The sequence below is a fragment of the Sylvia atricapilla genome, chromosome 26 (assembly GCF_009819655.1).
Source record: "Sylvia atricapilla isolate bSylAtr1 chromosome 26, bSylAtr1.pri, whole genome shotgun sequence".
NCBI classification, from domain to species: domain Eukaryota; kingdom Metazoa; phylum Chordata; class Aves; order Passeriformes; family Sylviidae; genus Sylvia; species Sylvia atricapilla.
In genome coordinates, this window is record NC_089165.1 from 1,149,526 (window position 1) to 1,161,609 (window position 12,084).

General features: G+C 51.5%; 1 protein-coding gene across 13 annotated transcripts in view; it reads right to left on the bottom strand.

The window, feature by feature from the left end:
* TCF3 (transcription factor 3) overlaps positions 1-12,084 on the bottom strand; it is an 83,624-nt gene that overhangs the window by 69,141 nt on the left and 2,399 nt on the right. For all 13 annotated transcript variants that reach the window (XR_010745410.1, XM_066336114.1, XM_066336104.1 and 10 more), the window contains exons 2-3: positions 11,922-12,023; positions 4,850-4,922 (exon numbers count right to left, since the gene is read on the bottom strand). Coding sequence is in view for 12 of the 13 variants with exons in the window: in XM_066336114.1 (XP_066192211.1) it covers positions 4,850-4,922; positions 11,922-11,996 (148 nt within the window). In the remaining variant the exon portion in view is untranslated. The remainder of the gene's footprint in view (positions 1-4,849; positions 4,923-11,921; positions 12,024-12,084) is intronic.

The window sequence follows — 12,084 nt, forward strand, 5'->3', positions numbered from 1 at the left end:
CCTTTCATCATCCATCAAAATAGCAAGCAGAGCCCAGCACTCCCACTACAGCATAAGCAAAACATGTGGGAACTCGAGGCAGTTAGTAGGAAAACGTGATACAGCCTTGCTAATAAAAGCTCCTGCTTTCCTCACTATGGAAAACAGTTGCAAATGGGTTTCTGCAGCCTGGGACTCGACTGCTGACAGCATGGTGACAGAAATGCTGTGCTTGGCTCTTCCCAGCCCTGCCTGCTCTGGTGTCCCTGCAAAACCAGCTCCAGGAGCAGAGGGCAGTCCAGCATCATCCTGCTGCTCCAGACCCTGCCCATCCTGCTCGGAGCTTCCCAACACAGGACTGCCTCCACACTCAAAATAATTAAACCTTCAAACAGCTCCCCCATAGCACCGATTAAAGAGACAACCCCAGCTTTCAGAGAATTTACGACTCTCGGTGCTGTTGCCACAGGTATCCAAGTTTGTGCCTTGTTTAAAGTGAGTTTCAAAGGGGATCTGGACTCGCCTCCCTCCGGGGAGAATCCATTTGCTTTGTTCACCAGACTATAACTTAAAATTTGTTACATGCGCCAGCTTGTAACCCTTTGAAAAACTCCCTGCTTCACCAGCCTCAAATGGACTTGATGAACTTCCCCCAGTCAAAGCAATTCCCTCACGGGGAGCCTCAGCTCACCAGCAGAGAAGCACCCAACGAATTTTGGGGGTGGAAATCACAGCATGGGTGAGAAGGGGACTCTCCCTCCCAAACCCACCCAAGAGCCCAAGCAAAGAGGCCAGCCCACTTTGGCACAAAGCATGAAGGAAAGGGCACTTAATGCTGAATTAGCTTATTTAAAAGGGGAGGAAAAGAAAAATATAATTAGCAAAGGTTTTTCTTGTTAAGAGCAGAATAATTTGTCAGCAGGAGACCCCATGGCTCCTGTCCCACCAGGAACAGGGAGGGTGTGTAACCACGTCCCCATCCCAGTCATGCATTTGGGATGGGAAAGGAGATCGTTGCACACTCTCCGTATTACCCACAGGTGGAAGTGTTCTGTGTGCTGCTCCAGGAGATGTTTTACCTCACACAACCACATGCCTTGGGTTTATTTCCCTGCTCTGCAGAGCCCAAACCCCTTTGCTGGAGCAAAGGAGTCGCTGGCATGCACCAACAATGCCGAAAACTCAGCAGCCACGAGGCCACAGCACAACCCCGCTGCCTCTGGCCACTCCCACTGCCTCGATGTCAATTAAAATGGTCATTTCCATGTGAAATTCAGCCCCAGTGGTTTCCTGCTTGAGGCAGGGCTCGATGAAGCACTGGGAGGGAGCTTGCTGCAGCTCAGATTAGTCATTTATGAACTATGATACGACGGGGGACACCCTTTGAGATGTTTTGTTACTGCAAATAACACTTTTTGGGGAGGGGACAGTGAACCCCTTTGAGGAGCAGGACAGCAGGCACAGGCTGAGCACCCTGGCTAAAACAAAACCCTGGTGGCAAACAGCCCATGCTGGAAAACACTGGTTGCAGCTCCCAGCCCCAGGAAGACCAACTTCCCGTGGTGACCTATATGTGCTATAAATGCTGCAGCCACGGGCTGGGTGACGTCAGCTCCATCCTTGTGGCAATTGTTGGGTCTCTCTTTGCCAAGAAAAGGCAAAGCGGAGGTGCTGAACTGTCCATGCGGCGGGGGAGCAAAACCAGTTCCTCCCCGGAGCATTTGAGGACAGAAATGAGAGAAACAGTGGCAGGGCTTAAAATAAAATCAGGAGGCAAATAGGAAAGCAAAGAGATCTCGAAGCTGGAGGGTTTGCATGAACACTTTGAATTTTTCTGGCCTGGAGGAGAAAAAGGTAATTCCATTCCCTTGGTAATGGGGCCACCAGCAGCTTGGCCAGGGCAGTTATTGGAAACATGGAATTGTTAAGGTTGGAAAAGATCTTTAAGATGTTCAAGTTCAACTGTCAGCCCAGCACCATGTTCACCACTAAAGCATGCCCTCAAGTGCCACATCAACACCTATCCTGAACACTTCCAGGGATGACGATTCCATCACTGCTCTGGGCAGTCTGTGCCAATGGTTAGCAACACTTCTGGCACAGAAATTTTGAATTTGAAAAGGATTTGAATTTGGGACAATTTTATCACTGGGATTCCCTGTTTTAAATGCTTCTGCTCCTTTATTTACCAGTTGGACTTCGGAAGCAAGAATCTCATCAGTCAGTGCTTTGCACCCTTCCCTCCTTCCCTCCTCACTTCCCCAGAGGAGGAGGAAAGAGCCTGGAGATAGCAGCTCCTCTGGAGGGGAAAAAGAATAAAAGCTGCACACTGCCCCAGCATTTCCACAAGGAGGTGGGAACAGAGACCATGAATTCCCATGTCCAGCTCAATTACACCAACCCAGTGACATGATCCCATCCCGAGTGGGCAGAAGGATAAAACACCAATATTTCTGGCACATGAGACAACATCAGTTTTTTATCTTGGGGTTACCACAAGAAGCTCAAATAAAGAGATCCTGGCACTGTGGTGCACAGCACCGAGCTAAGGCTCAGACAAATCAGTGTTTGCTTCTCCTTCGCAGTCAGAGGGGAAATGCTGCAGTGTCTTCACTGCTGGTCCAGGCCCCGGACTGAGAAGTGCTTGGAACACACGTGGCACATTAAAGAAGCAGCCCAGGCCTTCCTGCATGGCAAGATTTAGGCTGATCACCTCCAGGTCCAGGTTATGGTGTGGCTGTGAGGTGCTCTGCTCCCCTTGCAAGTCCAGATTCCCAAATCCAAGGGCTATCTGCTCTCCACCCTCTGACCACATCAAGGTTAATAATGACTCCAAGTCAAATGTTGAGCTTGATGACTGCCTATGTCTTGGGGGATGAACTGCCTTGGGGGATGACCAAAGCCAGGTTGGAGGGAGCTTGGAGCAACCTGGTCTAGTGGAAGGTGCCCCTGCCCATGGCAGGGGGTGGCGAAAGATGAGCTTTAAGGTCCCTTCCAAATCAAAGACTTCCATGATTCTGCAATTCTAACTAGTAGCTGATTGCATCAGTGAATAAAGCTAAACCAACAAACCAACAATCTCTGAGAACAGCCTCTTGCCATTTTCTAGGGCCTTGTTTGGACACCTGGGATCCTTCTAACAGGCAGAGGACAGCCTTCTGCATGGCACAACTCGCTGATGTCTTACTGCCGTTATTCACCCCACCAGCAAAAAGCCAGAGATGGTTTGGAGAAGTCCCAAAGCTGACACTTAGATGAAATTTGTCCCTTGATCTCCAGGTGAGGCCAAGGATGGTTGATCAAGAGATAACTCTGTTGCTGGAGCAAAGCTCTTGCCCTACACCCAGCCCTGAGCTGCAATCCCAAGCCAGGATGCCCGAGGCAGGATGAGGGAGCTTCTGCCGTGTCCAAGGCTGGGACAGCAGGGATTGTGCAACGTCCCTCAGCGAAGTTGTATAACATCAGGGCTCTGTTTTTATGAACTGCTCCCAGTCAGGCTCAGAGAGCAGCAGCCCAGAGGAAGGGTGGTGTCAACATTACCTTTCATTCACCCGAAAGAAAAGCAGGGGTGGGGGGAGAATCAAAGATTCGGTGTCGTTTGGGCTGGAGGGGGGTCTGGCAGTGCTGCAGGGCTCACTCCAGCCTCTGCTCCTGGCCAGCACCACAGACCTGGCAGCCAAGGCGAGCTCTGAGCAGGAAATGGATTAATGGGAGCTCCTGCACTGCTCTTCTCCCCACAGCGTGCAGCACGTTTTTGTGGATTATTTTAACAGCACAAGGTGCACAGGGAACACTCACTGGAGAGATCAGCTTCCATCCGGGTTAACACAAGAGTTTTCTCCCCTCCAATTTCCTCCAGCGCCCACTCAACAGCTTCCCTCCCTGCAAAAGTGTTTGCTCAAAACCATCTTGACATGCAGCGAAACAGCTCAGCCTGAGAGCATCACATTTGCCTGATCCAGGAGGGCAGGAGCAGGGCAGGGCAGAGCCCCCATCCCACTGCTGCAGGTTCCCCAGTGCCTGACTGGGGCATCAAAGCTGCTCTCCAGAAATCCCAGCCCAGTCTCTGGGATGCTCCCAGTGTCACAGCACAGCCAGGAGTTTCCCTGCACAGCTGGAGCCAGCCCAGGGCAGGGAAGGTCAGGTTTTAACCATCCACAAAGTGTTCAGCAAGAAGGGCAAATTGGCTGGACTTCCCTCATGCCAGGGGCTGTGTGAGCCCTGCACAGAGCTTCCCTAGGCATTAAAGCCCTGGCCCAACACTGTCCAGGAATCCTCCTCCTGAGCCTCAAACCAAGCAGCACATTTTCAGCCTCCAATTGCAGCCACCCTCCAGCCCACTCCTCCCCTCTGTCCTGCTCCCAAAGCCCTTGGATGTCAGCATGCCAGGTCCCCCTTGGCACCCTGGAGGGCTTTGCAAGATCCCTTTGGGAATGCTGAGATCCCACCCAACTGCAGGGAGCTACTCTAGAGGCTGCATGGAGCAGACCCCCAAAGTGCACCAGGAATGAGCCATCACCACCCTGTTGTCAGAGGGGAACAGCAGAAGTCTTCCAGGGCACTGCAGACACATCTAAGCAGCTTAGAGACCAGCCCTGCCTGATTCCAGGCTCTTGGAGCAGTGGGACAACAACCTCCAGCTCAGGCAGCAGCATCTTAATGGGAGACAGCTCAGCAAGAGCAGCTTTGCCCACTCTGAGACACATGGAACAACAAGGAAACCATCCAGAGAAACAGCAGCAGAGCACCACCAGAAAAATACATCACTAAAATATAGAACCCTCTCCCCTATGCTGTCTCTGGAACCAAACACAAATTTATTGCAAGAAACATTATGGTATAAGGAGAAAAAAACGTAAGAAGACAGTACCTGATCCTCCAAACTGAGTGCTCGCGAGGGTCGTGGGTCTGTTTTTTCCATTAGCCACTGGCAAGGGAAACATCTAGAAAAACAAGGAGATGAGAGAGAAGGGAAGAGAAAAGAGATTTCAGTATGTTGGTTTTACTGTGCTGCTGCAAAGGAGTCACCCTGGGGGAGGGGGGAAGGCAGCCCGTCATTGATGCAAAAACCTTTCCTTGTGTCCCTGCTCCATCGCTCAGGAGAGGCAGGAGGGAGGCACAGCCCTGCTATCACACACACATCCCCACGTGCACAACTCCTGGTTCTGCAGGGGCAGCTGGAAACCAGCCAAGAAACATCCCTGCTGTGGTCCGAACCAACAGTTTGATCCCAAAATTGCTCACGCTGGCTACAGGTAACCCTGGGGAAAGGCCGACTCCATTCATAAAAAGCCAGCAGGATAATGACAGCAAAGCTATTTTATCCCTCAGTGTCCCAGCTCCCACAGGAGTCCTGGTCCCATCCCACACCTCCAGCCACGTGCACTGCCTGGGCAGGACAAGGGCTGCCTGTGGGTCTGGGTGGCACAGGCAGGGAAGGCTCAGCGATGAGCCCCCAGCCTCAGGGAGCAGCTCCCACCCTGCTGCTTTGGGGGATCCAGCAGCACCAGGACCTGACACAGCCCTGGGGCCTGGGGGAGGAAGCTGCTCTAAGGGCAAATATAGTTACTCATGATTTAAAACATTAATATATTTCATAGAATCAGTCGCTCCTGGGACTTGTTTGCTCTATCACTGCAGCTTCATTATCACAACTGAGTCTCCCCTGCCAGGAGCTTCCTCAAAAATACTGCACACCTCGTCACCTAACCTGTATAAATATTTTTAATAAAAGTTGGGAGAGTTTCAGAGGCTGCTATTTAATAATTTACATGCACCTGCGTGCAGCAGTAATTCTCCTCCACACAAATGGAGCTCCAGCCAATAAAACAACTGGTGGGAAAACGCTTAGTGAATTAACATTTTAATATCCTTTTTCTACTCAAGATACTTTCACCACCAAGTCATTTGAATTTTTATTATTTTTAGCTTTGTAATGTCTGAGTAACTCAAAAGTTTAATGCTTTGAAGATTAAACAATGTAATGGCACAAGAGCCTACAGAAAGGCAGTGTTTCATGCCCTGACATAGCTGAAGTCTGGCTGTGGTCAGAAACATTCCTTTGTAGAGGACTGTCTGCCCAGCTTTGTTTTCACAAATGCTGGGGAGGAGCAAAAAAACCCCAACAAAAAACAGTTAAATGTGGTAGAGATGCAAAGAGAGCAGTTAAGGAACCAACTGCCATTCATAAAGGGCACAAATTTGGGATCATATATATGCATGTGCAGGGTGTAGATGTTTTATACACGGATTCAAACGAAGGTGTAAACAGTGTTTAGTATTCACCCTGGCTGCCTGCACACACCTGCCCTCACCTGCCTGCCCACGGCCCCCTGGCCCCCTTGGATGTGCCTCAAGGCTGCTGCTCACCCCAGGGGCTCCCAAGGTGTTTGGGGTGGCCCAGCAGCCCCACCATCAGATGAGCTTTGTTTCCTCAGGAAGTTGGGCTAGAAAATAAAAACAAACCCCAAAGATTGCAGCTCACCTTCCTCTGCACCGCTGCAGGGCTTCCCTGCACCCCTCTCCCCCTTGCTGGGCAGGAGGGGGGTTTGCAGACATCCCCCAAAGTGCTGAAAATGGAACTGACGTGGCTGATCCCAGCCCACCTATGCTCACAGGAGATGGAGATCAAGCTCCCCTTTTGGCAAGGGGCAGGTCTGCATGTGCGAGCAGGGGGGAAGGGATGCACCATGAACGGAGCAGCAAAAGGCACACTCACACAACAAAAACCAAAAACCCCCAAAACAAACAAACAAACCCAGCACTGCCGGCTCTTTTCATGAGCATTTCTGCTCAGCACTTGCTGAGGCTGAAAAACCCAAGGTTTGAGCAGCAGACGCAAGTGGAGAGAAGGAACAGCCTTGTTCCATTGTGCACCCAGCACCTTCTGCTTCTGCAGAACAGGAGGAGGGTCTCCGCAGAACAGCGATGTCCAGAGCCCCCAAAACACCCCCAGCCCCTGCCCCCCTCAGCCCGGGGAACTCCTCCCCTCCTGCAACTGACTGGAGAGAGATTTTGAGGATGATGCAACACTTTCCTGCTCTGCCTCCCCAAGGGATTTAGGAATCGTGGACCCCTTCCTGCAGGAGGGCAAGTGGAGATGCTAAAGCACAGAATCCTGAAATATCCTGAGCTGGAAGAGACCCACAGAGATCACCAGTGCAGCCCCTGTCCCTGCACAGACACCCAACAATCCCACCCTGTGCATCCCGTTGTCCAAACCCTCCTGGAGCTCTGGCACCTTGGGGCTGGGACCATTCCCTGGGGAGCCTGGGCAGTGCCCCAGCACCCTCGGGGGGAAGAACCTTTCCCTGAGCTCCAGCCCAAGCCCCTGACACAACCTCATGCTGTCAAAGAAGGGTGATGGGGAGCCGGGAACCCTGGGTTATCCCTCCACACTTATCACTCGCCAACCCTCTGGGTTTTTTCTTGCTCCCAGCCTCTTTTTCCACTGTGGTGTGGGCTGAAGCTGCCCTGAGGAGCCCGGCACAAGTCATACGTGAAGTGCCTTCGCTGGCGTGTGTCGCTCAGAGGCAAAGTTCATCCACCCACTGCAAATTTCCTTTCTGCTTTTAAATGCTGCTTTAAAAATAAACTGGGGGGAGGGAGGAGATGAACCGGAGCTGGCACCTACCAGGGGACCCAGGCATTGAGGAGGGACCCAGGCATGAGCTCTCAAGAGTTGTAATTGGGTCATTACTTGACCTTTGTTAGATTTGAATATTGTAGATTTAAACGGTTATGTAAAATCCCCTATCTTAACTCGCTGTATTTGGTTTTTAAAGTCCTATCTCCAGCCTCCTGAGAGCTGACAACAACTTCTGCATTCCCTCCTAGCTCAATTTCCACCCCTCCCGAAGAATTTATTCTCCCTCTATTTCTCCCTGGGTAGAGGCAAATCCAGAGCAGGGGAAGATCCAAATGCCCTGAGGAGGTTATAGCCAAGAGACCTCACACTTCATACAGCAAACTCCTAAGGAAGAAAGAGAATTTGCCAGAAACAAGGAACATCAAACAGCATTTTGTTTATTGTGCACATCTAGAAGTGCATCTTTTTTAAAATTAAATCAGTGCTCACTCTCTCTCCTCTCCCACCTGATGAACTCCAGGCTGAACCAACCTCAGGCCTGAACTCCAAACCTGAAATCTATTTTACAGCATGGAAAGTATACAGCTGTTAATTTGGGGAGAAGAGGGAGTTTGACTCAAAATACATTGCTGGCAGGACATTTTATATGTTTTCACTTAAGGCAGACCTTCCTAACTACAGCCCCAAATGCCCACTGTGTGTGAAGTCAAACAAACTCCACAACTGCTTCGCTGTGAACAAAACTCAATTTTATCATGGAAATGTAGGCACTGGGCCTTGGCTTCAGCAGGGCACGGCTTCAGCATCCTCCAGCAGAGCAGCAGGAGTTGCTCCAGCCCTGCTTGCTGCCAACAGTTTGGCTCCCACCCCCGGATCCGGGGTTGGAGCTGTGAGAGGCACGGCACAGCGGGAGCAGCCGCGGGAGCAGCGATGAGCGGCAGGTCCTGTGTGACTGCTCAAGCCCCTGCCCACCCTGTGCTGAGCCAGAAACCCCCTCTGCCAGGCAGCTCCCCACAGCATATGGTTAATACTCTGCTAATAATCATGGCTGTTAACAGCACCTCGCTCCTGCCAGAGCCCCCGGCTGGCACCGGCACGTGGCTGCTCCCAGCTCGGCTGGCGCTCGGTGGCACTGACACACCCGGGGCTGCTCTGCTCCCCTGTCCCCTACCCGGGGTGTCCCCATCCTTCGGAGCAGCCCAGCCCAGCCAGGACATCTGGGTGGCACCTTCCCACTGCACACCAGCATTTGCACAGGTGAGACACTGCCTGGGATAACCAGTAACCACGAAAAGTCCTAGAATCTGGGAATACCCTGGAAGGGACCTACAAAGATCATCCAAGTCCAGCCCCTGTCCCTGCACAGACACCCAACAATCCCACCCTGAGCATCCCTGAGAGCCTTGTCCAAACCCTCCTGGAGCTCTGGCACCTTGGGGCTGGGACCATTCCCTGGGGAGCCTGGGCAGTGCCCCAGCACCCTCGGGGGGAAGAACCTTTTCCTCATATCCAAGTCCTTGTTGGTTGAGCATCTCCTGACAGCACAGGCCAAGAGCAGCTCCCCCCATACACAACCTGTGCCTATCAAGCTAAGCTGCAGAGCCTGGCAGCCACCAAAACCCAGCCTAATCAATAGGCTGAGCTGCCCACTCGGGTCTGTAGGCAGGATGCTTTCTCGAAAGCTCCTCTCCAGATTGGCCAGCCCATCTGGGCCTGCTGCCAGGAAGCAGTGGTGAAGGCAGGCTAACAAATTACCTGCACTTTGGGGCAATTAGAAAAGGCAATTTATCTGGGGGTAGAGGTAAGTGTGCTGCCATGCACACCCCAAAGCATCACTGGGCCTTTCCTTTGACTCCTGCTCACTGACAGATTCCTTCGATTTTTGCCCTTTTTGGCAAATTACAGTGACACAAAGCTTTTGGTGAGTGCTTTAGAGTTCATTATCTACCCATTGAATTTATTTATTAAAGAGGGGATGAGTCTCTTCTTTCAGGAGTGCAAGCCCAGTTTGCAGCATCTCACACAACCCTGTCATTTACTGACCCCAGGAACTCATGGTAGGCCATGCCACCCCCTTAGGGCCTTAAAATTCCCTCCCTGCACAGCAAAACACAGGGCAGGGCTGGACCACAGACTGCTGGGACTGAACACATTTTCCCTAGAAGAAAGGAATCAAAATACTGATCTGAAGCAAATGCTTCCAGCTGCTCTGAGTATCTCTACTTTTCCCTCCCCTCTACTGTCCTGGAGAGGATTATTGAGCCGATGCTCCACTCCTGTTTATTCAAAGAAAAACATAAATACACTTAAAAGAGCGAGCTTTGTGGTCAAAAATCCTGTATCCCAAGGACACGGGGAGAGCAAACCATGGAGCGCCTCTTCAACAGACCCATCTACTGTCTAGGAAGCTTTTCCATTTCAGCTCCTCATCCTTGAGGAGAGCTGTTAATATTCCCTTTATGCAAAGAGAGGAGCAGGGTGTGCGGAGATGAGGGTTTGTGAAACAGAGCTGGCTGTGGTCCAGGCTGCGCCGGAGCCCATCGGCCAGCAGATCCTGCAGGGAACATCTTCAAGTCGTCTGCTGAAAAATGACATTTGCAGGCCCTGAGGCTGTGAGCAGCTACCCCCAGCACCTCTACACCAGCCTTGGAGGAGCACAGGATACGTTTTGGTCCTTCCCCGAATTATGCCAGTGGAAGAGCATTGAATCCAAATCCAAATTTAACCTTTTTGGTGTGGATTCACCTCCAAGGACAGGAACACTTGTGTACAGAGGGACTAGGTCAAGACTCCTCCCGGGAATACAGCTCTAGGCATGCAAATGAGGATGGTTGGTTAAATTGGAAAAGATAGATGGTCTTGAGAGTTTTTTAAAGCTCTACATGGTGAATGGGACTTGATTTTTTTTTTCCAAGGAGGGGGAAAAGCAAAGCAGGAGCTACTGCAGCCCCCGTCAGGGAGCAGATTCTGGATTACTGACCAAAAGTGCAGTTGATGGAAAGCCCGAGGGCTCCTGCCAACCTGCAGGACCTCTGAGAGGGACAAATAACCACAGGAAGCCCTGAAGAGATTCTTGGTTTTACAGGGTTACCATCACCATAGTAGTCCCTGTACCCACTTTAAAATATTCTACCAGAAAAGCCCATTGCCAGCAATTTAACAGACCCAGCCTGCCAGCAGAAGCATGAATCTGGGAGAATGGGGCCTCTCCTGCAGAAGAATTGCTCTTAGGGGGCTGAGAGACTCCCCCCACTGCCCCTCCTGCAGCACAGAGCCCTGTCAGCACAGATACAACCCCCAGCTGCAGAAAAAGGTTTATTTCCCAGGGCTGAACCTCAGCATGCCGATGCAGAAAAGCAGATGAGCCTCAGCACATCCACAGGTGTCACAGCCACTGGGACAGCAGGTGAGCCTAGCTTTGCCACCACTTTTTGTCCCTTCTCCTCCAAGGGGCAGGAACAGCAGCCCAGCAGGGCTGTGGGCTGGGTGACCCAGGCTGGGGTGACTCTCATGGCCATTCCCCCTCCTGGAGCTGTTGTTTCTATCTCTGCAGCACGTTTGCTTATCTCAACAGCAAGACACACGCTTTGAGTGCCATGAGGGTGCAGCACACAACAGAGGAACCCAACAGACAGTTATGTGCCTTTGAACACCAGCTCTGCCCTCCACGAGTCACCTGCCAAGGAGAGGCAGCACCACTGGCAGTGCCACAGCGGGATGTGCCAGGGACTAACCCTGCTCTGCTGTGACTAAAGGGACTTCTCCTCCCTCTGAGCCGTGCACACCCTTCAGGAGGAACTCTTAGGTCCTGTTTCTTTGAAAATAAATAGCTCCTAAATGCAGCTCAAGGTTTCCAGGATACAGAAGAGCAGAGCATGGGGAGCACAAGTGTCCAACTCCTGCAAAAGTAACGCACTGGAGAGCTTGGACATGTTTCAAACTGTGACAAAATAACCTGTGGGAGCAAAAGTTTAATAGTCTGGATCTAGGGAGAGGAAGAAAGCTTGATTAATCAGCTACTGAAGTTACATCTCTGCATGGCTGCAGTAACAGTCACCCAGTGAGCATTTAAACAGAGAACACACAACTCTGTTAATTCCCCCAAAATGTCCCATCCAGAAAAGAAACCTCTCGGCCTCCCTTATGAGGGAACAACACACGTTTGAGGGGAAGAGGGGGAGAGGAGGGGCAGAGGCTTTGCTTTAACTTGAAAATAAACAAGTTGCAGCACATGTGCACGCACACAAACACGGCACATCTGAAATCCATCATGTCCAATTTACAGGCTCACATTTCCTCCCCTGTGCAGCTCCCAGCCCCAGGGCTGTGCAGCCCCCCGGCCGCGCTCGCTCACCATACTGAAGTCCAGCAGGTCACTGAGCTCTTTGTCTGTCCCAACTGCAGCCATTCTCTGCTGCTGCTGATTCATATTCCCACAGACTCAACAGTGGCAGTCCTGGAGAAAGCGAGGGGGAGGGGAGAGAGATATTTTAATGACTACAGCAAACTACCCACCC